General features: G+C 45.3%; 1 protein-coding gene across 1 annotated transcript; it reads left to right on the top strand.

Moving 5' to 3' along the window:
* The first annotated feature begins 26 nt into the window (after positions 1-26).
* On the top strand, positions 27-26,177 carry POMGNT1 (protein O-linked mannose N-acetylglucosaminyltransferase 1 (beta 1,2-)). The gene is made up of 22 exons (XM_081868242.1): positions 27-181; positions 3,169-3,371; positions 7,970-8,075; positions 8,657-8,772; positions 9,720-9,785; positions 10,711-10,824; positions 11,906-12,023; positions 13,799-13,897; positions 14,109-14,236; positions 15,320-15,390; positions 16,107-16,182; positions 17,185-17,268; positions 17,717-17,758; positions 18,174-18,232; positions 18,723-18,795; positions 18,975-19,103; positions 19,448-19,573; positions 22,264-22,328; positions 23,008-23,052; positions 23,803-23,938; positions 24,142-24,251; positions 25,235-26,177. Exons 2-22 carry the CDS (start codon positions 3,258-3,260, stop codon positions 25,329-25,331), a joined length of 1,974 nt encoding a protein of 657 aa, XP_081724368.1. The 5' UTR covers positions 27-181; positions 3,169-3,257; the 3' UTR covers positions 25,332-26,177.
* The last annotated feature ends 899 nt before the right edge of the window (positions 26,178-27,076 follow it).

Here is a 27,076-nt window from a genome sequence, read left to right as displayed (position 1 = left end):
TATATATCCCGCGCCGGAAGCGGAGGAGCGCGTCGGGTTCCTCCTCGCCGAGAAGGTCCCTGTGCCTGGTTCGCGACGGGGAGGAAAAGGAAGAGGAGACCAGCAGCTGCCGCCGCCGCTGCACACTGTGAGCGGCTCCTGCTTATGGGGAGAGCGCCGGGCTCGACCCGCTGTCAAGGCCGTGAGTAGATCCACATTTCCTTGGAACTGCATGCAGCGTGCTGAAACGAGAGATCCCTCTGGCAATCCGCTGACCCCCCCCCCTTTTCCCAAGGCGCTGTGATCCATTTTGCACCATCACCATCCACCCGCCCCCTTTCGGTATGCTTCTTGTTTTGTGGAACCTGTCGTCGACCCCCTTCCGACGTTTACTCGGCCTGCCCTTCCTAGCAATGGTGGCGGCGCAATATGGGGGAACCTCCGTATCCCCAGAGTTTACTGCTTGAGGCTTATTTTTAAGTTCCATTCCCAGGATGGCCAGCACAGACACCCCGCCCCCGCCCCCTCCAAATGTGTTGCACTCTGTTCATTTCAGGACACGCAATGCCGATTCGGGTTTGCTTTCCATTGAGGGAGCTAACTAAAAATATCCTTTGTTTTGATGTAGTGTGCGATAAACGATACCCTCTGTGTGAAAAGGAGTAGTCAAATTCTTTTAATACTTGTCTGGAAGCCAGTCTTGCTGTTTTTGACTTATTTTCAAACCTATGTAGCCTTTGTCACTGAAATGCAGGTAAAGGGTTACTGGCTGCTCCCAGTCCAAGAGCAAGCTTTCCTTAAAGAAGGCAAAGATAAGTAAGCATATAATCTGTTCAGCTTTTGGCAAGTAGTGACAGGCTTCCATCTTCCCAGAGGAACAGGAAGCTGGCTTATCTGGAATCAGGTCATCCAGATCAGCACACTAGTAGTTTCTTTCCAGGGTTTTGGAGTGGAGTCTCTTGCAACCCTATCTGGAGACCCCAGGAACAGAACCTGGGACCTTCTGAATGCAAAACATATGGGAGCTACAGCCCCTCTCAGCTCCTTGCTAGCATTGGGAAAGGTGTGCACAGATTCTTTGATTCTGGTTTTAGGCATATCATAGAGTTCGAAGAGGACCTCAAAATTCATCTAGTCAGGCCTTCTGCTAATACAGGAAATCTGCTGCTCATGGGTGGCCGTCCAGCCTCTAACAAAGGAGAGTGTACCACTTTCTTAGGTGGCCTCTTCTGGTGCTGAAGAACTTGTTGCTGGTGCTGAAGAAGCAGTTGGCTCCTTACCTCTCTCGCCCTGACCTAGCCACTGTGATCCACGCGACGGTCACCTCCAGACTGGATTATTGTAACTTGCTCTACGTGGGGCTGCCCTTGAGACTGACCCAGAAACTCCAGCGGGTGCAGAATGCTGCAGCGAGACTCCTTACGGGGTCTTCGCTGCGAGATCACATTCATCCGGTGCTATACCAGCTGCACTGGCTCCCGGTGGAGTACAGGATCAGGTTTAAGGTGCTGGCTTTAACCTTCAAAGCCCTATACGGCCTAGGACCCTCGTACCTACGGGACCGCCTCTCCTGGTGTGCCCCACAGAGGAACTTACGGTCTTCAAATAAAAACATCTTGAAGGTCCCAGGCCACAGAGAGGTTAGGCTGGCCTCAACTAGAGCCAGGGCTTTTTCGGCTGCGGCTCCAACCTGGTGGAACGCTCTGTCACAAGAGACAAGGGCCCTGCAGGACTTGACATCTTTCCGCAGGGCCTGCAAGACAGAGCTGTTCCACCAGGCCTTTGGTCAGGGCGCAGCCTGACTCCCTCCTTTGGCAATCTTTACAAAACTTTAGTTTATGCTTGCCATCAATTTTGATTTTAATTAATTTTTATAATGTTGCACTGTTTTAGTGTTGTTAGCCGCCCTGAGCCCGGCTTCGGCTGGGGAGGGTGGGATATAAATAAAATTTATTATTATTATTATTATTATTATTATTATGCAGTTGGGAAGTTTCCCCTACGAGTCAGAATCCGCTTATGAGTTATCTGTAACAGCTTTCATGTACAGTGGTACCTCGGGTTACAGACGCTTCAGGTTACAGATGCTTCAGGTTACAGACTCCGCTAACCCAGAAATAATACCTTGGGTTAAGAACTTTGCTACAGGATGAAGCGTGGGGGCAGTGGGAGGCCCCATTAGCTAAAGTGGTACCTCAGGTTAAGAACAGTTTCAGGTTAAGAATGGACCTCCAGAATGAATTAAGTTCTTAACCCGAGGTACCACTGTATTTGATTAATCCACTGGTCAATGTAGTGAGGAGATGCTGCAAGGAACTAGAGGTGTCAAGATGGTCAAGTGTGAGAAACTTTGTCACCTCTAACACACCCTTTCTCTCCTTAGATGTTGTGTCATTAAAGTCTCTGTCCTGTCCACCTGCAGAAAGTGTTAAGGATCTCTCATGATAATTGGTTTTTTCTGCATCCTATTATCTTGCGATAACCAAAACTGTGCCCCATGAGCTGGTTCACATGTAGCGCTAAGCCAAATCATGACTTGGCACAAATCAGAGGGTCCCTGGAGAGGGGATTGCTGCAAACAAAGCCAAGGTTTAGCTAAGGGTGTTGCACTCACTTGTGTCCTGGCAAACCTTGGCTTGTGGTTTGTCTTAACTGAAACAAACCATGATCCCGGGTTTGGACAACATGTTAGGCCAAACCACAGTTTGGCTCACACCAGTGCAGCAACAGCAGGATGGGAGGAAGAGCAAAGCAGCAATAATATACTCTCTGGGAATGCCCCCCCCCCCGACTAAACAGAGTTTGACTTAGTGTTAAGTGGGAACCAGCTCACTGCAGCTCTAAAGACCATCTAAGTGGGGCTTGGGCCTGGAATAGGACCACTGGTCCTCCCCTTGGCCCTTTCCTTCCAGTGGCCCCTCATTCCTCTACCCTACAGCTCCCTAACAAAGGAAGACTTCCTTCTATCCCGTTCCTTGCCAAACTATGACATTTTGACAGCTTTCAAGTGATGTAACAGAATAAATTATGTCAATGAAACACTTAATGCAGCACACTTGCATTTTCTTTTAATTAATGGAGCAGACATTGTGCTGCCTTGACATAGAGCTTCAGACCTTTGGAGCAATACTGCATTTGACTCAGCCAATTTCACTCCTTCAACTTCTTCTGCTTTCTTTGCCCTGCCAGGTCTTGTTGGTGGTAGAATGCAACTCAGGGAGGCCAGATGCTGAGCGCTGCCTCATGTAGGTGTCCAGTTCCATCCGTTTTGCCCTACTATGATGGATGAGTGGAAGCCCAACCCACTAGCCAATCCACGGAAGAAGCGCAGCTGGTACCTGGCCTGGAAGTACAAGCTGACAAATCAGAGGGCTCTGAGGAGGCTCTGTCAGGTGAGAGAGCAGGTCCCTTGGACTCTTGGTTGTGCTCTGCTTGCTGGAGTAATGTGCTGCATCAGGTGCAATTAGGGTTGGCATTATTCTTAATAGAAGACTGTTGACTTTAAATGCTTTTGGGTGATGCAGTCTGCGCTTGAGGAAACCTACGAGTGGAGTGAAGAAGATAAAGTGATTCTTTATAGGTACCAAAGGATATCTCTGCATTGTTTCTATTAAAAGGGCAGGATCCTGTGGCATTTTGAAAGCTAGCTGATTTTATTGTAGCATGAGGTCTTGCTTACAAAAGCCCTGGCCTGTGAAAGCTCATATTACGATAAGTATTGGTCAAGAAGGTGCCATGGGATATCTCTGTTGCTTAGCTTGTAGCAGAACGAGTGCAATTACCCTTGACCACCTTTCAGCAAATGGAAAGGGAGTTGCGCTTTCTCCCTCCCTCCCCCATCTAGCTATATCTCTACCTATAAACCAGTGGATTTACAGTGACGCTGATAAAAGTTTTTTTCAGACTGTCAATTCTGCCTTTTTGCTAGCGGCACTGAATGGGTTTCAGCTAAATGGGTTTCAGCAACAGAAGGAGGAATGGAAAGAGTAGCTTCCAGAGACAGATCTTCAAACTGGATCATGTCTCTCTGCAATGTTTCTATTTTATTTCTTCCCCCACATATTTTTTTAGATGCACTGATTTGCTCCCTGTTCTCTGTAGCGCAGCTTTTTCAAAAGGATCTGTTTATGCAACAGAAGGTTGCTACTAAGTTGCCCCCCCCAAAGGACAGTCTTGTGGCAATTTGAGGAAGAAAATATTTTTGCAGATTTTTATATACTGAGTCGTAGAAGCCGAAGTGAAAGGTGGCAAGAGTTACAGCAAGGACAGTAAACAAAGGCGGGGGGATAAGCCTGAAGGAAAGTAGCTGATAACTTCTAGGGAGATGCTGAGGCTCAAGGCTACCTGAAAGGGGTTTGTGGTGCATTTGGAAGTTTTGAAAGCCTTTTCAGTGCTACTTCTTTACATGTCGTTGTTAAGCATTGAAAGCACAGCCCTTGCTTCCTAATTGCAGGTGACTAAGGATGGGTTGGGGTTGAATGGTGAAAGAAATGCATTCTGTCGAGTCTCCAAAATACTGAGTGAGAACTGCAACAACATATTGCAGCATGGAATACTCCTGCCATATTTGCTTCCATGATATTCCACTCCATTCCCCACCCAGAAGTCAGTCAGCATTCTGTAGCCACTGAACATGGTCAATCCTAACTGGACTTTTTTGCAGGGCTCCCTCTTAATTTTTCTTTCTAAATAATTTTTGAACTTCTGCAAACCATAGGCTGTCCTCAAGCTTGTTCACACCTCCCCTCTTGTAAACAGAGAGTGCAGTTTTGCATTTCTAGGGATCCACACTTGGAGAATGAGCTCAGTATTATAAGGTTATAATAATCAATGTCTATGGCATCTTGTAGGGCTTCATAAGCAAGAGACAGGTGCCTGCCCCAAAGAAGCTTCCAATCTAAACTTGAAAAGGAGGGAGAGGACTGGAGAAAATAGTGTGGAGGGGGATATAAATATGGGCAAATGGAGGTCACCCATATTTTCAGAAAAAAATTCCAGTGTTATTATTTTTCCTCAGAAAATGTTTCCTGAATTCATTTTTTACTAAATACAAGTAAAATAAGCATGCTAAAATAGATGACCCTCTAGGGCATCAGAAAATTATCATATCCAAATTATCCTACACATAATTCACTGAGGAATTGTTTTTTGGAAGATGCACATCATAAAATGTGCTAAAATTGGGGATGAGAATTAAGGGGGCCACATGGGAAGTGTGGACTTTGAGGAGGCATTTGAAGGGAGAGAGTGGCATAGCACTGCATGCAAGTTCAGCAACGGAGAGCAATGACCTCAAAAACACTTACCGAAATTTTCAGGTGTTCTTGTTTCAAGAATTGCGCAACCTTCCAGCAGCCTTCAAGAAACGTGACATTGCAATAGGCAGAGAGGCATAGCAAATGTGTTCCAATATCTTGTCTGGATCCCATGTCTCCAAACAGCAAGCTTAATACAAAGCTGTCAGTGTTGAGGGGAAAGCTGACACCTTAATTGCACACAGACAGGGCTCTTCAAGTTCGGGTTCCCATAGAAACCCATGTTGCCCTGTATTCCTGCATCATTGGGGGATTGTTCATCATGGCACCCGCTGTGGCAATAGGCAATACTCTGTCAACCACAGTTCCACAACAACGTAATGGAGGCAGTGGCGTTGGGCCTCCTCAAAGGGATATCTAAAAATTGAAGGACCTGTCACTGACTGTTGAACAATCTGAGTCTTGGTATGGAAAAGTTGCTGTGTTCTGAAAACCTTTTGCTGTGTCCCAGTGGCGTAGCGTGGGTTGTCAGCACCCGGGGCAAGGCAAGTAATTTGCGCCCCCTAACCCGTGGATTTGCGCCCCCTAACCCGTGGATTTGCCCTAACCCCAGATGTTGCGCCCGGTGCGGCCGGCCCCCCCTGCACCCCCCACGCTACGCCACTGCTGTGTCCTACAGGAGATTAGCAGAGTTAGAGGCTACGTAAGCATCTGAATTATGGGTCTTGTGGATAGTGTGTCTTCTGGGATATTTTCACCTGTAAGGAAAGAGACAGCTGAAATTCTGCTCTGCTAAGAGACACTAAAACTTGCAGCTATGACAACCTCAGTTTCCATAAGTTAAATAGTATTTGCAAATGAGGCTGTACTGAATGCACTTTAATCTTCCTGCCTGCCATGTGCTCCAGAGGATCCCCGGAGCAGAATGGTGTGGTGGTGCAGAGACTGCAGAAGAGGGGAGAGGAATGGGAAGTCCCATTCATACAAGCTAACATCCGTTGCACAGGAAGGCTGCTTCAGCTGGATATGGCCCAGCAAACTGAAGCAAAATTTATTTGCAAAAACTTGTGTGGCAAATTCTGCATAGCTCTGAGAACCTTTTCCAGGCCAAGGGGTTCTCTTTTCTGTCCTCTCCCTTTGGAGAGTTGGAGTCCTACAGCATCTGGAGGTTCCCCATTCTTGATTTGGGGCATTATCTTTGTGAATATAGGGTGGCATAATTATTAACCATTTCTTACGGATATATCCCATATTATTGCATAAATCAGCTTTCCAAGTTGTGCAACCTTTTGGTTCAGGGGCAATAGGTGGGCAGGGGCTATACGTTTTATTTTAAAAAAATAATTAGTATTTCTTGAATATTTTCTTGAGTTACAAGACAAATAAAAAAGGAAAAGTACATATAGCATCTCCACTTTCAGTTCATAGTATTTTTTACAGTTCATTTACATTCAGTATGAGACACTAATGTCATAGACATCTTGCAGTTGGGGGAAAAGAAAGGGGAGAGAAAGAGGAAGGGGGGAAGATTTGGGCATTATTTTTTCATTCTGTTGCATAGTGTAGTGTAGGCATTTGTGTCATCATCACAGGAGTGGGTCCTTTATTTTACACATTTATTCATATTCATTGGCATTGCAACCGCTTTGCAACAATTTGTGGAGAAACAGTGGGTCCAGATTCCTTCCAAGCAGCTGGTTTTCAGTGACCTGAAATCTGATGTCACTTATGTCAATCTAATGTCAACAGCAAGTCAACTTGATACTGGAGAATAGCCATCTGATATTAACTACAGATCGTTGTACTACAGTGCTGTGCTAGAAAGCTAAAAACTGCCTGTAATGACAATGGATAGTTTTCAACAACACCCATTTAAGAGGTGCCAGATGTTGGGGGTTGGGAGTGTTTGTTTTTTAATTCTTGTTGAATGCCTTGCAAAGAGAATGTTCGTTCATAATGATCTAGCAATTCATTGTTACTTGGTGCCCTCTGGCTTATCTTCCTAGTTCTGTGGGCTAAACCGGGATTGAGAATTGTAGTAACAATAGCTATTTTTCTTGGATCAGAGTGAAGAGACCGGCAATTGCTAAGGAAGCTTCTCTTTGGAATACAAGGCTAGCAGACAAAGGTTTCTGCAACAATCAAAATGTCAGAACAGGGTTTTGTTTTTCTGCTACGTATTTTGTAGGTAACATTTGAAATCCTCCTTGTGGCATGCCACTTGGCCTTGGACTCTGCCGAGTGCAGTTTATTTAAAGAATTGTGTGCCACTTGACGATATTGCCATTATCAAATGTTGGAAGGCATGCGGTATCTGTCACATGACCCCAAACTGATTTCCATCTCCAAATGCCGACAACTCAGTTCTAAGGAATTTAAATAATGTCTGGTTACTTTCGGGAGAAAACCGAATATATTTGCACCTTTATGCATGGGAAAGGGAATGTGTGGTTATGGGTGACAAGCTTTAAGAAGGTAGGAGGCCCCCATTGCCATATAAGACGCTGTAAAATTTTGCTGGGGAAAACAACTCCTTTTAGATGTGAATGGAAGTAGCAAGTAGAGATATAGGTAAAAGGTACGTCAAAATAATTCAAAAGCTATGGTTCTGCTCTTTAGCTAACACTACATCTTTGCCTTCATGTCCTGCTATGCAGGAGATACTTTTCAATACAGAAGGACTTCTAAGGCATCAGATTAGTAATACTTATGGTCTAATGTTAATTGCTTTGCAGATGGGGGCTGTTCTCTTTTTGCTAGTGACTGTGATTGTGAATATAAAGCTGATATTGGACACTAGAAGAGCAGCCAATGAAGAGGAGGAATCTTCTCAGGATTATGGTGTGTATGGAGTGTTGTGTCTAGGTGATAGCAGTAGAATGTCCTTTATAGCAGAGGTCAAGCTGGTATCTCCCCTGCTCAGCATGCCCTAGCATGTTAAATCCTGTCTAATGCGTAGCATGCAACATTCCTAGCTACAATAGTGTTGCTCGCGGTCTGCTGCGGCTTTGCATAAAAAGTCCTTTAAAGTGTATTCTTCAGCTGGTTTGGAGAGAGAGAAGAAATTCCTTAGAGAAAGGTGTATGGATGTAACTGCTTAATGACACCTTCCAGTTATTCCGATCCATCCAAGGAGACCTCTAAGAACCTCAAACGCATGCTCAAAGCAGACACTTGGAGCATTTCTGTTAAATAATGAAACCTTTAAATGGAAGGAGAGAAATATTCAAGGGACATCAAGTGGGAGGCTACCACTAAATATCTAGTTTCCCTGAACTTGGGGGTGAAAGCATATGTTGTATTATGCTCCTCTTGGAATCTAGATCTTTGGATTAAATTTTCTGGGAGTGAGTTGATTGTGGGGGTTTTTAAACCAGAGTTTATCAGTCGCTTGAAGTAAATGGTTTGTTCCCCCTCCCTAGATGAAGGCTTGCAGAACCCAGAGATCCCTCGACGACCTGTCAACAGCAGGAAGGTTCTGGATATTGAGGTGTACTCCAGCCGCTCCAAAGTCTACGTGGCAGTGGATGGGACAACGGTGAGGGACTCCGCTGCAGCTATAAGGGGAGATGCAATAAATGGGGAAACTGGAAGTTCTCATATGCATGGCTTCAGAGGAAAGCACAGCACCTTTTGAAACAGAGAGGCTCAATACGCTTTGCAGCAAAATCCCACATGTTGAAGATGGGGAACCTGTGCTCCTCCAGATGTTGGTGGACTGTAAATTCCATCACCCCTAACCATTGGCCATGGTGGATGCAGCTGATGGGAGCCGGAATCCAACAGCATCTGGAGAGCTGAATGTTCCCCCATCCCTGCTGTATGTGTTTACTTGGAAGTAAATGCCACTGTGTTTAGGAGGGCTTACTCCTTGGTAGATGGATTTAAGATTATGGTGCTTTCTTAGTATTTCTTTCTACCAGGGGCAGGGAACTAATGGCTGATGTTGGACTCAGACGTCCTTCAGCCCCAGCCAGCATGGTCAATAGTGAAGCATGGTGGAAGTTGTAGTCCAACATCTGGATTATGGGAGGTGCAGTCCAGCATTAAGCTAACCATCTCTGTTTTTATAACTGTATTTCACCAACCACTGTCATCTGATGGGGCATTTGCACCTCAGCTTTCAAGTTCTTCAGTGTAAAGCAGGCTTCCTCAAACTCGGCCCTCCAGATGTTTTGACACTACAGTTCCCATCATCCCTTACCACTGGTCCTGCTAGCTAGGGATCATGGGAGTTGTAGGCCAAAAACATCTGGAGGGCTGAGTTTGAGGAAGCCTGGTGTAAAGCTTACTGTATCTCTTGTTTACACTTTGGGTGGTTTTCCTTAAGCAAGAAATGTGGTGGTAAGCAGTCAACTCTTTTGGGCCACAGGACTTCGGCAACTAGTGGGGGACGTTCCTGCAAGAAAGCTTATTTGTATCAAAGGGGTGTGGTGGCAGCTAGAGGGATGGAGTATTATTATAGTTTCTTTTATCATAGTACAGGTTTTGGAAGATGAAGCCCGGGAGCAAGGCAGAGGCATCCACGTGATTGTGCTGAATCAGGCTACAGTAAGTGATTAAGCCATAGATTGACTTGCTGAAAGAAGCTACTTTGCATCTCAGAAGCCAGATGTATTTACAATTCTGCGGAAGTGACTGGTTAACTGTAGGGAAGTCGCTGAAACTAGAAATAGTTCTGATTGCATCATTGATTCTGAAGCCTGCTCTTCTAGAGTTGGGACCCAAATCCCACCCATTCTGCTTATCACTGGTGGCATCCTAGCAGGCAACAGCTTGACAGCAATCTGCAATAGAGGCCTGCAAGCCACCTGTCTCTTTAACAACCCCACAATGCCCTGCGTGGCGCTACATTTGGGCACCATGGGGATATCCAAAATGGCAGCTTCCTCTCCACCCTCTGCCGCTGCCTGGCATACTTTAAGCCAAGAAGCAGGGGTTGCTGGGAAAGCCAGGCTCAGTTGCCAAGGAGCCTTCCCAGATGCCCAACCCTTGTTAGCCCCTTGACTGTGCCAGGTGCTGCTTCTTGTGGCTTGCTTTAAAACAAATAAAATGGTGCATGAAGATGTTGGTGTAAGATAAAGACCAGCCTGTTTGCTGAGACACTAGAGGATGCCAACATTAGTCTGCTGCTGCAATGGGAAGCTGCAAGTGGCTCTGTGGAGGACTTGTTCTACTTGCTCTTTCTTTCTAACCAACATAATTTTAACAGAATAGCAACCCACCCTGGAATCCTACGATGAAATGTGTGTGAAAAAATATACTTTCAAGTGTGCGTAGAAGTCTCACCATGTGTTTATATAGAACATGAGGGAGATGCACATTGGCTTCAGTTTTTGGCTGACTCTGTTTCCAAAGAAGCAGCTGGTTGTGTTTAAAACTCTTGTTCTCATTAGTGGATCTCAGCAGTTGAGCAGGACTCATCCATCCACTGAGGCCACCATCTAATCTGCTTCTGTGTATGAATGCTTAATAGGGTCATGTGATGGCAAAGAGAGTCTTCGACACCTACTCTCCACATGAGGACGAAGCCATGGTCCTCTTCCTCAACATGGTAGCTAGAGGCCGCATTCTTATCTTCACAATTAAGGTAGGTGGGGAGGCTGGAGTTTTGGTTCTTTCTTTTTTCTCTCTGCTCCATAGAGATAAAAAAGTGCAGATGTGCTCAGTAGCTTTTTATTTTCTTTCAAAGTCATGTAAAATGAAACGCTTCAAAATATTTGGAGTAGGCAGACTTGGACTAACTTTAGCTTTGCAGCTACTGATTTATTTACTTTCCTGTGGCTATAACATAATATGGAGTTCTATTTTATGCAGTTGCTATATATTTACTTTTGTGAATGGTATTGTTTTGTATTCTGTTTACATAATGAATGATATGCTGGGTGATTCACCCAGAGCGGCAAAAAACTAAAGAAAGTCTAAGGCTTAAATATATTTCTTGATGAAATAATTAGGATTGTATCCTAATCAGAATACACCCACTGAAAATAATGGACCTAAGATAGTTGTGCCCATTAATTTCAGTGGGCCTTCTCTGAGCAGGACTAGTGTTCGATGCAACCCCTTATTCACAAGATAGTGCTCTGCAGATGTTCTTGAGCCAAACGATTAAGTGACTGTGGTGGTACCTACTAACTTGTTCTCAGCCGAGAAAACAAATTCTGTCATGAGCAATGGGCTGCTGGAGTTGACTCCACCTTATGGTTGCATTCCTGTTGCTCCTTAGAAATCAGGAGGCAACAAAGGGGAAATGGAGATAAAACTAAAGGGTTGGCCTAGCTGCCAACATCTGTCTTGGGTGGCTGAACTAATTAGTTCCAATTGTAGAACCCATCCTTATTGACACTCTTGTCTGGAGAAAGCTAAGTACTGCTGTTATTCTTGCAGCACCCATTTATGGATGCTCTTTATGCTTTTATCTTTCTGTATAAATAATACACTGTTTTTAACTAAAATGGTAAAGTGGTGCTGAGAAAAGGCTCTAAAACTCTGGAAATTTATCAAGCACATATTTTTGACCTTAACTTTTTTTTTAAGTGACATTAGTTGTGCCTCTGTGACCAACTCAGAAGGAAAAGAGTTGTGTCAGGCTAAAAATTGATTGTTATTACAAAAAATAGAGGGGAAATCCTATGTAATTACAGCCTAGCTTTTCTTCCATTTTTCAGGATGAGGGCTCCTTCCACCTTAAAGACACAGCAAAGAATCTCCTGAGGAGTTTAGGGAGTCAGATTGCGGCTTCCCTCAACTGGAGGGACATGTGGACGTTTGTGGGGAAGAAAGGAGGTCAGAATCTGTTTTTTTTCCTGACCCAAATCTGCATGGGAGAATGTGGGAAAGGAGTTCCTCCTTCTACATCACAATAAAAGCAGAGGTGTCTCCATTCCTCCAGTGCCACTTGGTCACCTTAGATGGGTGTTTAGCTAATCCTGCCTTGAGCAGCGGTCCCAATGGGGCACAGAAAGAGGGCAGGCTTGGCTTGATTTCCTTGCTGAGGGTCATGGATCTTGCATAGAAATGGGGGACGTGTGTCCTTCCAGACCTTGCTGGGCTCCGTCCAACCATCTCTGACCATTGGGCATGCTAGCTACGGCTTTGGGGAGCTGGGAGTTGACTTTAGAAAACACTGACCTATTAGATCTAGAGGGCCACGACAATAGATACGGTTGGCATTCATACCTAAGGTACAACAAAGTAAAGATACATAAAGGTTTTCTAAACCATGTGATTAGGAAATCTTTATATGAAGTATGGGATCGGAATAAAAACCTCCTGGAAAGAAAAACACCGTGGTGGATATCACCAATTGAGGTGTTGACAACAAAAAAAGTAAACATGAAAGGGGAAAGAGTAACATATGAGGTTATTACTAGGAAAACAGATCAAGGGATAAAGCTCAAACCATATGACCAAATTGAAAAGATGTTAACAGGGTGGCTGCAATACCACCAGATCAGTGACTTATTAAAGGAAGATAAAAAGAGAAATGGGTTCGAAGATAAAAAATCGAAATTCCAAATCGAGTTAATAGACTGTAAAGATAAAATTTTATCAATAATGTATAGTTTATTGCTAGAATGGTATACAAAAGACGAAGAAGTAAAGGAATCAATGATAAAATGGGCAACTGATGTTGGGCATAATGTTGAATTGGATGGGTGGAAAAGATTATGGAAGGAGGGTTTGAGATTTACAGGATGCATGGCTTTAAAGGAAAACTTGCTAAAAATTATGTATAGATGGCATTTGACGCCAGTAAAATTAGCTAAAATGTATAGGAAAAAAGAAAGAAAATGTTGGAAATGTAAAAAGGCAGATGGGGACTGTTTCCATATGTGGTGGACCTGCGATAAGGAAAAAAAATTTTGGGAATCAATTTATAATGAACTCAAAAAAATATTTAGATATACTTTCCCCAAAAGACCGGAAGCGTGTCTATTAGGCTTAATAGGAACAGAAATTAAAATAGAAGATCAAAATTTGTTCATGTATGCTACAGCTACCGTGAGGACCCTTCTGGCCCAAAGATGGAAAGTACAAGATATACCAACTATTCAGGAGTGGCAGGCGAAGTTGACAGAATATGCAGAACTTGCCAAACTGTCAGGGAGGATCCGGGACCAGGGAGATCAAAGATACCAAAATAACTGGAGTAAATTTATTGAATATTTAAAGAAGAATAGTAAAGAGGTCAAGACACTAGCAGGATTGACATAATACCTCCAATGTATAATAGTACTAATATGAGAATGATGTGCGTGATGGAAAGAGGATAAATATACCAGTTGTGGGGAGGGAGGGGGGTCGCGACTCGGCAGAGTCAAAGGGAATGTATGGTGCCATTACAATTTGTTGGAAAAGAATATGTAAGGAAAACAATAAAAATTCACTTGGAAAAGGAGTTGAACAGCATGTGGAGGCCCAAAGGTTCCCTACCTGTTCTACAAGATGCATGTTGTTGCAGCAGCGGCAGCCTAGTGCCAGGCTGTGGTAATTATCGTATATCCTGGTAGGTAATTATCGTATATCCTGCAGACCCTGACATGCATTCTTCTCTCTAGGTGAGGTTTATGGTGAAAAATACGCCAAGTCCCCAGTGCTTTCCTCTTGGGGAGAGCCTGTCTTGCTGAAGACTGAAGTCCAGCTAACTTCTGTGGAAGGTATGGCCTGCTGGTTCTTCATCGCCGTTCCCTGAGCATCTTCTTAAGGGTGGAGTTGCAGAGACAAGGGTTGTGATGACCCAGTGACACCATCCATTTAAAGGGTTCTTTGCTCCTCCTCTAAAGCATCTGTAGTGAGAACCTGATAGAGGCTTGTCTAGCTCAGAATTGTCTTCGTGTCTCAAAATAACCTCCTTCGTTGTACTCTCAGATGCCGAATGCCACTGGCCTGACACAGAGCTCAACCGGCGGAGGAAGCGGTTCTGCAGTAAGGTGGAAGGGTATGGCAGTGTCTGCAGCTGCAAGGACCCCACGCCTATAGAGTTCAATCCGGACCCAGTGAGTAGGCCTGAGCGAGAGCCCCCTTCTTCTTCAACCTCTTCCAGGAATGGAAGTTGATGAGGAAGCACAAAGGCCTTCCTGGGATCTCCTTAACTAAGCAGCCAGCTGAGAGCTCTGCAAGACTATGGATGGAAGCCACCAAGTGACCTGTGAAGACTCTCAAATATGTAAAGGCCTACTGCCCTTCATGCTCTGCCCAGTTCTCAGCCACTTCTTCCGCATTATTTCTAATTCTCAAAGCGATATCTCTCAGTTCCTTTTGCTTGCATGTTTACACCTTAAATCCAGTTCTGCTGGATCTCTGCCTTTGATACCGTCGACCATGACATCCTTCTGGAGGAGCTGGGGACACTGTTATACAGTGGTTCCACTCCTTCCTTCTGGGCCATGTTCAGAAAGTTGGGGGGGTGAATGTTCAGACCCGTGGGCTCTCACTTGTGGGGTGCCTCAGGGTTCTCTCCTCTCCCCCATGCTTTTAATATCTATATGAAGCCGCTGGGAGAGATGGGGGGGGGGTTGGGCTGGGTGTTCATCAGTATGTGGATGATACCCAGCTCTACCTCTTTTAAATCAGAACCAGTGAAGGCAGTGAAGTTCCTGTGTGAGTGTCTGGAGGTGGTTGGAAGATGGAGCTAACAAATTGAGGCTGAATTAGGAAATTTTTAATGCCTAATGTTTTACAATTTTTTATGTGCTCTATGCTGCCCAGAGTAGCTGGGGAAACCCAGCCAGATGGGGTATAAATAATAAAATTATTATTATTATTATTTTGAGAGCCAAAAATTAATCCAAGTTGTGAGGGTCCCTTCCCAGTTCTAGGCTGCTTAATTTGTAAGGTGGATTTCAAGAGCAAATGGGAAGCTTGTTTTTTTGGAAACAGTTGAAGGGTACCTGGCTGATGGAAGTGCTTTATTTGGCATGTCATAAGAAAATCTGTGCTATGCTAACTTAGTTTACCCTTATAAATGTTCCACAGCAAGAAATTATATGGGTGTGAATAGGAAGAGGGAATGGGTTTGGGGGACAATTTGTGCTTTTCCTCTGAAACATCTGCTTTAAGGATCTTTCTTCCACTTTTAGCTCAAAGACAACAAAGTTTTTGATGTGCCTGTTGCTGTCATTGCAGGAAACAGACCTAACTACCTGTACAGGTGAGTTGAGTATGCCTTGGGCCCATTGACAGGGCACTTGGCTGGGGTTTCTAAGCACAGCAGTCGGAAATTGAAAATTCAGCGTCAGCCTTTCCATATTTATTTCTAAGTGTATGAACCTCAGGTTTTCAAGTTCCTTTATAAAGGCCCACATTCCTAGCATGCATCTCCATATACCCTTTAGCTGGGTGGTGGAAAGTAGAGAGCAAGCACAAAACAATGAGTCACAGAGCTGACTGCAGAATATCACCTAGGACAGCTTTGTTGGGCTTGGAATGTGGGAGCCTTGGCTTCTAGCCCTCTTCAAGTGTTGCAATTAGGGTAGAGTAAATGCGCAGGCAGGATAACAGGGACAAGCAAACTAGCTCCATCCCCTCTCTGCCACTGTGTAAGGTGATTATATGATACAGGGAAACTTCTGTATTCATGGAGGATCCCTGTTCATATTCCTCCATTTTCCTGTTCAGAACCCTGATGTTCACCAGCTATACTGCTTCAGAATAGTGGTTCTGCCTCAGTGTCTCCCTGCAGGCAGAAAACTAGCAGATGGTGAGAAATATTCCAGCTAGCTTTCTATGTGCAAGACTTTGGAGAGGGGGAGACGTGCCCTCCTGTTGTGCAACATTTACTGTTGTTTTTATTAAATCATTTGTTTCTCTAAATTATATAGCAGGAAAGATCAATAAACAACCAAAAATCGTCCCTCTTTCCCATAGGATGCTGCGATCGCTGCTGTCAGCACAAGGAGTCAATCCTCAGATGATAACAGTCTTCATTGATGGATATTATGAGGTGAGTCCCTTCTTCCATTTCATCAAGAACTTTGCATGCTTTCTGATCACAGAATAATGTGCTTTTAAAAAATCCCCCAGGGCTGACCCAGGAATTGAGCTTGCACCTTCTACATCCACCTATTGACAAAATATCCTGTCTCATTCTGTTGAGGTGCTACTGCTGATTTGCTGAGATCTTCCTTTCCCCTTCAGGCCCTGCCACTTGAGAGAAGCAAGCAAGCATCTCTTCTATCCTCACCCCACCCCCCGCATACACACACCCAATGAGAAAGGCAAAATGCAGCTGTGGAGCATCAAGTTGTTGTTTGGGCTGCCTTTTAAAGCTTCTTCTGAAACCCCAGCTGCTCTGGAATGCAGCAGCCAAATTAAAGTATGAAGCGTCTGGTTCATTTCTGGGCACAATTCACAGTGCTCACATTAGTTTTTAAAGCCCTAAATGACATAGGCCCCAAATATCTGAAAGACCGCCCCCTCCCCATAGACACTCTTGGATGTTGAGATAAGCAGAGGGGGGCCCTTTTTGTCGTTCTGCCACCCTCTTGCTGGAACCCATCCTCGGACCTTATCGTGACAGATGAGTAAGAAAACTAATGAAAATAACCTGAGGTGCCAACTTTACCTGGGGAGTAAGCTGTGCTAGGAGTTCACTGGAACTTACTAGGGAGTAAATGACAGAAGAGTGCAGCTTTTACTGCACTTACATCAGACAGCTTGAGGTAAACTTTCACCTTAACTTCTTCCTGCTGCTTCTCGTAAATGCTGACCATAGACTCTGGCTTACTTAAAAGCACTTGAGAACCTTTCTTTCATTTCAAGGGCAATAAACACCGGTTGTCTTCCTGTACCTTTGTGGTAGCAATACCTTATCGATCGATCTTTGAAGTATGTTGTGCTCCTTGTTACAGAGTCAAAAATATGTCTAGCCATGCTTTCCTTGCCTTGATAAAAAGGAACCAGGGTTGTGGGAGTGTGAATCTCATATGTTTCTTTTTCTTTCCAGGAGCCAATGGATGTGGTGGAACTATTTGGCCTGAAGGGAATCCAGCACACACCCATCAGCATTAAAAATGCCCGAGTCTCCCAGGTGAGGGACCTGTTTTTCTCTTCTCCCCTTGGAAACCATACCCATGCATTGAGGCAGCCATCTTGCTTGCCTACGAGCCCCACTACAAATGATTGTCCTGAGTAACCATGCTTGGCAGCTGTGAAGCAACTGGACCACACAGAACCTTTAGCTCAAGCGTACCAGTCTTTGTTCTCCAGCAGTGTGCCTGTGTCTGGGACTGAGCTTAAAAAACCAACCTGGTGTGACTCCAGATGAAAGTTGCATGAAACTCCTGCTGCTATGCCTAAGTGTAATAGAGGTGACCTGCTCTCTGGCTGAGGTTACCGCCCTAGATGGACCACACTTGTCAGGCGGTGATAGAGATATATGACTTCTGTAAAGTAGTATTTCAGTAGCAAGTCCGAGTCACTGATCTGAATCAGTCGAGTTCTGTGTTGTAACAGATGGCATCATTTTCCTCTCACAGCACTACAAGGCCAGCTTGACAGCAACATTCAACTTGCACCCGGTATGTGATCTCCACCACATTTCCCCACTTTCCCCTTCTAAGAGTGACTTAGAAAATTCTACCTTTGATTATATCCTTGTATGCAATCACTGGGGAGGATATTCTGTCCTGAATAAATGATTCTAATGATCACCTGTCATAGAACATGATGTAGCAGAGGCTTTTTTAGTTCAGCATGCCGTTAACAAACATGCACAGTGACATAACTGTCTCTTATATAGTGCTTCTGGAGGGGGTGGTACCTTCATGCACTGATCAAGTTGGCATAGTTCTGAAACTGAATTGTTGCTAGGAGCACTGGGTCCCCCAAAATTCCTGCATCCCTTGGGTAAGAACATTGCTTCTGAACTTTGTATCTCATTGGCCTTGCTCACCACCTTCCCTTTTCTCTCTTTGTGCTCCACCTTTTCTGTAGGATGCCAAATTTGCCGTGGTTCTAGAAGAGGACTTGGACATCTCCATTGACTTCTTCAGGTATTATCTGAACCCATCAATGAGCCCTAGCTGGGTCCTGATGTCTTTGCTCATTCTGACCAAAGGGTCCACTTGCTGCATGACTTAGAGAATGAAACACCATTGTAAAGGGAATACGAGACTGGTTTCACAAGCCAGCCCATCAGGAAGGATTCTGAAGGGCTGGAAACTAGCCGTAATTCAGACCAACACTTTATGTCAACCTCTCCAGAAATGTGTGCATTAGATTAAAGGGTAAGGTATAAAATAAATAAAACTCTTGTGGTCATACTTAGTATTTACTCAGATCAATCCATTTGCACCACTGGATTTGATCCCCTTGCCTGACTTGCAAATCATGACTTTGCTCCATGTGTGATACTTTTGTAAAAGAATGCCACTGACCTTAGGTTGATCAATGATCAAAAAACCTCTTTCATCAACCTGATTAAGGTTGGCTTAAACAATGTTTATTCTAACTGTTCTTTAATTGTTGTCTTTTGATGTATAGCTTCCTAAGCCAGTCCATCTATCTGCTGGAGGAAGACGACAGCTTGTACTGCATCTCTGCCTGGAATGACCAGGTGGGTCTTGCTTTTGGTTCTTCATTGCACTTTCCTGCCTCTTCCATTTTTTCTGCATTACCCTCCTGTGATCAACATACTTCTTCCTTCCCTCCCACCACCTCAAATCAGGGTGAAGGACTTCATGATATGCTCTTGTTACGGAAGTTTGCTTAGGTGCTTCTCTTTTTGGAAAATAGGGATATGAGCACACAGCGGAGGACCCCTCACTCTTGTACCGTGTGGAGACCATGCCTGGGCTGGGCTGGGTGTTGAGGAAGACTCTCTACAAGGATGAGTTGGAGCCCAAATGGCCAACACCAGAGAAGGTCAGTGTCCTCTCGGTTTCCCTTGTAGAACAAGGCCTGCTCTTTCTATTGTCAAATGGCTACCCTTTGCAGGCCTTCAGTTTTTACCAGCATTTTTATAGGGCAAGATATAATTCTTCACACTTTCTAACTTTTAGTATGGAAATAGAGTAGAATGTCCCCCGAAAGCTGTTAGATTTTGTAAAGTTGAACAAATGGAGCAGGTAAGGAAATGGTCAGTACTGAGATGTTTGGAATTTTTGGAACCTAGACAACCTTCAAATCCCCTGATCATGTGACCAGGGACTGTCCGAGAAGCCCTTTCTCACAATGGGCTCGACTCCTTTGTGCTCTCTTCCCTCCAGCTCTGGGACTGGGACATGTGGATGCGGATGCCAGAGCAGCGGAAAGGCCGCGAATGCCTCATTCCGGACGTGTCGCGCTCCTACCATTTTGGCATCGTTGGCCTCAACATGAATGGCTACTTCCATGTGAGTATCAGCCTGCACAGAGAAGCATCAGGCAATGTGTGCTTCTACCTAGGGAACCCCCTTGCTGGCTGCCTTCTGCTTCCACATCCACTGGTTGTGGTCTCTGCTAGCTTCCCACTTCTTTGTTCTTCTCAAAGAGGTCGTGACATGTGTGTTACTCAGTGAGAAGGACGGTTGGAGCAGTCTGCATTTCCCCAGCTGCAGTTCAACCTTGGAGAAAGAAGCTGCTTCTTTTCATCATCTGTGCATATTGACCTCCCATGCACCTATGCAAGCATTTGTAGGCCATGAGAACTCAGCAAAAGCAGAGGAGGTCTGTCATAGGAACAGTTACAGATAGGTAGCCGTGTTGGTCTGCCATAGTCAAAACAAAATAAAAAAATTCCTTCCAGTAGCACCTTAAAGACCAACTAAGTTAGTTCTAGGTATGAACTTTTGTGTGCATGCACACTTCTTCAGATACACTGAAACAGAAGTCACCAGACCCTTCTATATAGTGAGAAGGTGGAGAGGGGTATTACTCAGAAGGGTGGTGGGAATGGGTGATTGGCAGATAGCTGTGATGAGCCTGTTGACGACTCTTAACGACTGCAATAGGTCTTACAGGAAAAAGCAAGGGGTGAGAAGGTGAAAAATGGCTTTGTCATGTATAATGAGATAAGAATCCAATGTCTTTGTTCAGACCAGGTCTCTCCATGGTTTTAAGTTTGGCAATAAGTTGCAATTCAGCAGCTTCTCTTTCCAGTCTATTTCTGAAATTCCTTTGTAATAGAACAGCTACTTTGAGATCTTGTATAGAATGTCCTGGGAGATTGAAGTGTTCTCCTACTGGTTTCTCTGTCTTGTGATTCCTGATGTCAGATTTATGTCCGTTTATCCTTTGGCGTAAGGTTTGGCCTGTTTGTCCAATATAGAGAGCTGAAGGACACTGTTGGCATTTGATGGCACTGTTGGCATCTATATAGAAGGGTCTGGTGACTTCTGTTTCAGTGTATCTGAAGAAGTGTGCATGCACACGAAAGCTCATACCTAGAACTAACTTAGTTGGTCTTTAAGGTGCTACTGGAAGGAATTTTTTTATTTTGTCATAGGAACATAGGACTGATTCAGACCATGGGTCTCTCTAGCTCAGTGTTGTCTACACTGATTGGCAGCAGCTTTCAAGCAAGGGGTGTTCCCAGGCCTGCTTGGAAATGCCAAGGATTGAACCATGTGCTCTACCACTGAGCGATGACTCTCATCCTTGGAACCAATAGGAAAAGGCTGAGCCTTCATGCCTAGCTTGGCAGCCTCAGGAGAACTCAGGGGTTGCCACTTTCAAGAAACAGAGTGGAGGGCTAGATCATTTTTCATCTGAGCCAGTACAGCAGTTCCATCCTGTTCTGATATTGAAAGCACAGAGCTATCATCACGTGAGGCATGAGAGGAGGTTGGCTTCTGCCCAGCACTCTCTGCATCTTTGGAAGGATGTCTGCAGCAGGACTGTCTGCCAGTACACAGGGGCTATCCCAGCAAGCGGGAACCCTGAGCGCTTGGGGTGTCATCTCCTGGGGACCACCTGCTTGGCTTTGGGAGGCTGCCCTGCTGCAGACATCCTCCCAAGCCTGTGGACAATGCTGGGGAGGGGAGACTGCGCCTGGCCCTGTTCTCTGATAATTGTGTGTCCTGAATGCCCACATAGGGCAAATGGCTTGTGTCCAAATAACTTTTCCTGAAAATCAATTCATGGAAAATAATGGAACCTCAGTTAGTCAGTGTGGTGACTGTGCTCTGAATAGGTCTAGCATTGGATACAACTCTGTGTTCTTATGTCGATTTGTGTGCTAGCTCCCAAGTTGCCAGGCTGGTCCAGTGACCCAAAATGAACTGATGCCTCCTGTTTATTCACTTAACACAGCTGCATTTGAGGCTTTGACTACTCCCTGTGGCCATTCCAATGCAACAAATCATTTGTGGATAGTTGTCTGCCATGGGCCAGTGTTTTTTTTTTGATGTGGAGACTCAGTATCTGTGCCCATGTGCATCAAGCTAGATTCCCTCCCGAGTGTGCTCCAGGGATATGTGGAAATAAGGGGTTATATGTGAGGAGATTTCACCCCTCCCATACCCAAGAATCTCCTGAGAATCTCCTGAGGTCTCTGCTGACTCTACAGAGAGGAGGAGCAATGTACTGCTCTCTACTTAATTAGTCAAGTGAGTGAATCTGTGTGTGAGAGAGAGTCAGTCAGTGTGTCGGAGAGAGAGTGCAAGAGATCGTGTTTATAGATAAGATTGCTGCTAAGAGCAGCTGCAGGCACTCAGAGTATAGCATTGATTTATGCTTAGAATTTGTAGCTCTGTATATAGTTTTGTATTATAGCTGTAGCAATAGAATAAAAGGAAGATATTCTACAGAGCTGCTCTCCGAGTGGTTTATACTCTGCAAGACTCTGCAAAACGCTGCTGCGCAACGACTGTATAATTGAGACAGTGAATCCGGTGCTCTCAGCTCCAAGCTGTGAGTCCACAGCACTGTGACCTGTTCCTGTGGGAAAGGAGGTCTCTGGCAGTGCTACCCAGCTCGCCTAGCCCAGTCGGGGCTGTAGTGCATGAGTCTAGTTGGTACACTGGCTCAAGGGCGATGCTGACAATATGTACATGAAAGGTGACTGATGATCCCTAAATATGTGTTTGTCTCTTGGTTTTTCTAGGAAGCCTATTTCAAAAAGCACAAGTTCAACACTGTCCCCAGCGTCCAAATAAAAAATGTGGAGAGGTGAGTGCAGTATGTCCAGCCTCTGTGGAATGAGCCCTAATACACCCTGGGGCACCTGGGACTGACTTTCTGAGCCAGGCTTAGGGCTTCCTGGCTTATGCACCTCTCCAGCTGAGACTCACTCCTTTACCTGCACCAGAATGCCCTAAAAGTTGATAATAACATGTTGCCTCTTTTGTGGGTGGCCTTTAAAAATCATAGAGTCAGCTACGCTTTACTCAGAGTAGATGGATTGAAATCAATGAAGATTGCTAAAGTATGCCTATTAGTTCCAATAGGTCTACTCTGAGTAAAACGTACTTGACTATTACTTTTAGGAGATTAATACTAGCAGGAAGGTGGTTTCTTCATAAATAGGGGGAAAAAATACATTTATTTTCCTCTCCAGCTGATGAGTTGTGTTTCCTGGGATATACTATCTTCTTCCCCATTTTCTAGTTTTTACTCCAACCCACGTTGGTGTTCCTACAATAGGATCAAAAAACTGATGGCTATCCTAGAATGCCTTTCATAGTAGCAAAGGTGGACTGTGGAATTAAATAGTGGTTTTATTGCAGTGGATTTACTAAGCAGGATGCTGACACCCAACAAACTGCCTCTAAGGTGTTAAGCATCAATATTTCTCTTTTCCCCACCCCACCCCCCTCTGACTGTCTGTCTTTATCTTTCCATCGCCCAGCTTAAGGAAAGATGCATATGAAATAGAAATCCACCGGCTGCTCAGGTAACTTGAATGCTAGGAAATCGGACACATGTTGATGGTAAATGATGATATTTTGCAAAGTTTTAAAGAGTGTGTGTGTAGGAACTGTTTCATGTTGGAGATGAATGCTTGTTTGTCTGTAGTTGAGGAGGGTATTATGTTTTTATTCAGTTTTACATAAGCAAGCATCAAAATTATGCTGATACATCTATACAGCTCTTAGAGTTGTTTTGATCACGGGCAGGCTGTGTCTGCTGTCATTGCATGGATTGATTTTGCTAGCATGCCATGCCTACAAGAGAGGTATTCTAGTGTCCCCATTTGTGGAAAGTGTGGCATCTTGTGTATGTGCTGCAGCATCAACTGTAAGAGGAAAAACAATAAGTGGTAGCCAGGAATTTTGCACAATGGGATCACAATGTTATCAGTCAATCTCTGGAGTGGGTGGGTGGATTTTAACAAATGTCGTTGTGAACTGAAATTATGAAGGGCTGGAAGCGTCCCATCTAATATGCGAAGGGGAAGGGTCCCAAAGAACAATGTAGTCACTTTAAATGTTTTGTCCGACGCATGACTACAAAGTTTCAACAATAGGGGCAACGTAACTTTCGGCATTTTCTTTTTTACTTTTCCCCACAGACTAATTGGCACTTTAAAAAAAAATTGCTGGAAGCCCCTGTGTGTGTTCATACATGTGTGTCTTACGGCTTTTATCTCTTCACTTTTTTGTCTGTCCTCACGGTCCCGGATTTATTTTAATTCCTCCTTCAGTGAGGCAGAAGTTCTGGATCACAGCAAGAACCCCTGTGAGGATTCCTTTGTCCCCGACACCGAAGGGAAGATCTACGTTATGTACATTAAGATGGAGCAGGAGGCAGATTTCACCACCTGGACTCAGCTTGCAAAGGTAACTTCCAACTTTTTTGCCTGCCCAGCCTGTGACATAAGATGAATGTGGTGGGGTTTCTGTAGGCCTCTAAATCCAAAGCCAGTGCAGAACGGGAATTGGAAGGCAGCCCAGTCGACTTAGATGCTGGAGCTTCCATCACATGGCTGATTCAACCTTGATGGCATGTTGCTTGTACGATGTCCTCTTTCCACTGTCCTTAGTGCCTCCACATCTGGGATCTGGATGTCCGTGGGAACCATAAAGGACTGTGGCGCCTCTTCCGGAAGAAGAACCACTTCCTGGTGGTGGGAGTGCCTGCCTCTCCTTATTCGTAAGTTTCTTTCGTGGGCAGGGGAACATGTTAGTGGTCCCCATGTTAGTGTCAGGCTGCTTAGTCTCTGCATGTTTCTCCCAGCATTTCCCCAGCTAGCAATCAAATCAGATCCTGCTCCCCAAGCAAGCTACAGTAGTTGAGCCTGTCCAGTCACATGTTTTAAGGAACACCAAGGTTGCAGGTTCGATCCCTGTATGGGACAGCTGCGCATTCCTGCACTAGATGATCCTCAGGGTCCCTTCCAATTCTATAATTCTGTGTCTTCATAACTCGCTGCTGCTGCCACCTGGTGCTTGGAACAAAAATTGCAAGGAACTTGGAAAGAAGCAGAGGCAACGCCATTCTTGGCCACGGTTGCTTGGTGGCTGTGTGCACCAGGTAGCTGCACCAGAAGGGCTGCAAGAATAGCTGATGCTGATCTTGGGAGACCATAGCAAGGTGACTGAGAAGGGATGGGAGGCAGCTTCCAAGGGTGGAGATAGATTTGGGGGGGGTATTGTGTATAGTCATGAAGCAGACATGAAAAGCCAGAATTCCTCTCCAGGCAGTTATTAAGAGGGGAGGCCTTGACTCAGTGGCAGAGCACATGCTTTGCTCACAGACAATCCCCAGCATCTCCATCTATAGAAAGGATTGTCAGGCTTTCTCAACCTCAGCCCTCCAGCTGTTTTTGGCCTACAACTCCCAGGATCCCTAGCTAGCAGGACCAGTGGTCAGGGATGGTGGGAATTATAGTCTCAAAACATCTGGAGGGCCGAGGTTGAGGAAGCCTGGATTAAGTGGAATGGGGATGCCTGAAGCCTAGCAGTGCTGCCTCCAGATGGACAACACTGGCCTAGATGGACAAATGGGCTTATGTGGTGCAAGGCAGCTTCTTATTTTCCTCTCCATGCTGCCCTCTCTGGCCTGAGACACTTCTTTAGCTCCCCGCTCCCTTTCCCTTATTTGTATCCAGCTCTTTTTTCTTCTCCTCCTCGTAGATCCAAGAAACCCTCCTCAGTGGCCCCCATTTACATGGAGCCCCAAGCCAAGGATGAAGCGGTGGGAGCCGTGGGAGCAGGAGCGGAGCAAACTTGAAGCAGGGCTGGGGAGTGTTGTCCGTGTTGCCTTCACAGCCTGCTGGGAAAAGGGGCTCAAGACGCCATGGAGCTTCTTGGGAGATTTGTGTGCTGCTTTCTCTGAAGGACTTGGGAAGAGGGGCAAAGACAAAGGGGGGAGGGCTCCCCGCTGCCCCAAGGCAGCTGCTGAGTGTGAATACGTTGCACTGGGAAGGCAGGAGCAGGAGCCTTTAATATTTTTCTAAGCCACTGCAACAATACAATTTTGCGGAGTGGGGAGGGGGTTGGTCGGTCCCATTTTTAACACTGACGCTTTACTAACGGTGGCCACCCTTTCCCCCAAATTGTGGGTTGGGCCAGAGGGAGCTGTTTGGAAAGGTGATTGGTTCCCTTTTTAGGGAGCTCTTCTCAGACCACTACTTCAGGATATATACATTTGTTGTTGTTATTTATTAACTCTGTGTGTTGGTCAACATCCTTCAAAAGGCAGCTGTCCTGCTTATGTTTCTGGTGGTTTACAGTTTAGGGGGGGATTGTGATGGGACTCTTAAGCCCTGGAAAGCATGTGGACCCATTCATTCTCCAGGCAGAGGAACCATCCTGCACATGGCTTGGATTGGTGGCTACAGAGCAGACAGTTCGCCTGAATTTGGAGAATGGCTTTTGTGCCAGAGGATGGAGAAATAGGCCATGGCCTTCATCGCCGGGACTTAAGGACACAAACCACCAATGGAACTGCATGTATCAGTACTGCAGGCAACCCAACCTGGATGCTCAGGCCCAGAATTCCTTTCCTCCTGTCCTCTCCCAGTGGATTATGATGCAAGAAGGGAAACATCAAAATCTCTGGCATTTTATCTACCTAGCAAGTTCTCCTGGCTCTAACTGAGGCACCTCTTCTTGACTGAAATGCTCAATAAGAGCCAGACTGGCGACAACAGGTAGAGGCCCAAGGCTGTGAGGCTTGGTGGAGTTGCTCTTCTGTACAATACCCACAGAAAAGAGCCAAGAAGTGGTGAAGGTGTGTGTGTGTACAAAAAGTGCCTTGAGGGAGTATGTGCTGGCCTAGAAAGCCTACTCAGAAAGGGAGAGTTGAAGTGAATGGATCAAGCCGAACCTCAATTATGTTTGCTCCATTGGAACAAAGCTTCTGTGAGCTCAGAGATCCAAATGCAGGAACACTTAGGTTAAAGGTCTCATGCTCTACCAACTGAGCTATCACAGTGGCCACTTGTCCTGCCTTTAGTCTGCAGTGTGGATGACCTGTGGCAATGGCCACTGTTAGTACCACTAAGCAAGGTCAAGCTGACTCCTGTCCTCCATCCTGTGGAGCTGATAGGCTTTGTGTCCTGCCCTGCTCAGTTCAAGCCAGTCTTGCTCTTTTTGAGACATAGATTGCTAAAGCATGTTGCTTGGAAAGAAGGAGCTCATAGGACCTCAAGGAAGTTCTGAAGAGGCTTCTTGGGAAAGTAGGTTCTTCTGGAGTCTGTGTTGGCTGGGCAGAGGTAACGGGGAAGGGAAAGGGCAGAAATTCAGGGACAAAGAGGGAATAGTGGTTTTCCTCTTCCACATCTGGTGCCTTATGAGGTGAGTGAAGTCCTTGGGGTCTAGAATGTAACTTTCTGTACAATGATTCAGTGAACAGCTAAAGGAAACGGAGCACCACCTATGAGCAGATGGCCAGGTTCTAGTTGAATGTAATCCTTTCCCTTCCATTTGATGGTGAGGTGTCTTTTTGTTTTGTGTTTCCTCTTCTTTATCCAC

The sequence above is a fragment of the Podarcis erhardii genome (assembly GCF_964252035.2).
Source record: "Podarcis erhardii genome assembly, chromosome: 6".
Classification (NCBI taxonomy): Eukaryota; Metazoa; Chordata; class Lepidosauria; order Squamata; family Lacertidae; genus Podarcis; species Podarcis erhardii.
The sequence above is the reverse complement of the archived record's forward strand: the minus strand, read 5'-3'. Positions and strand labels throughout refer to the sequence as shown.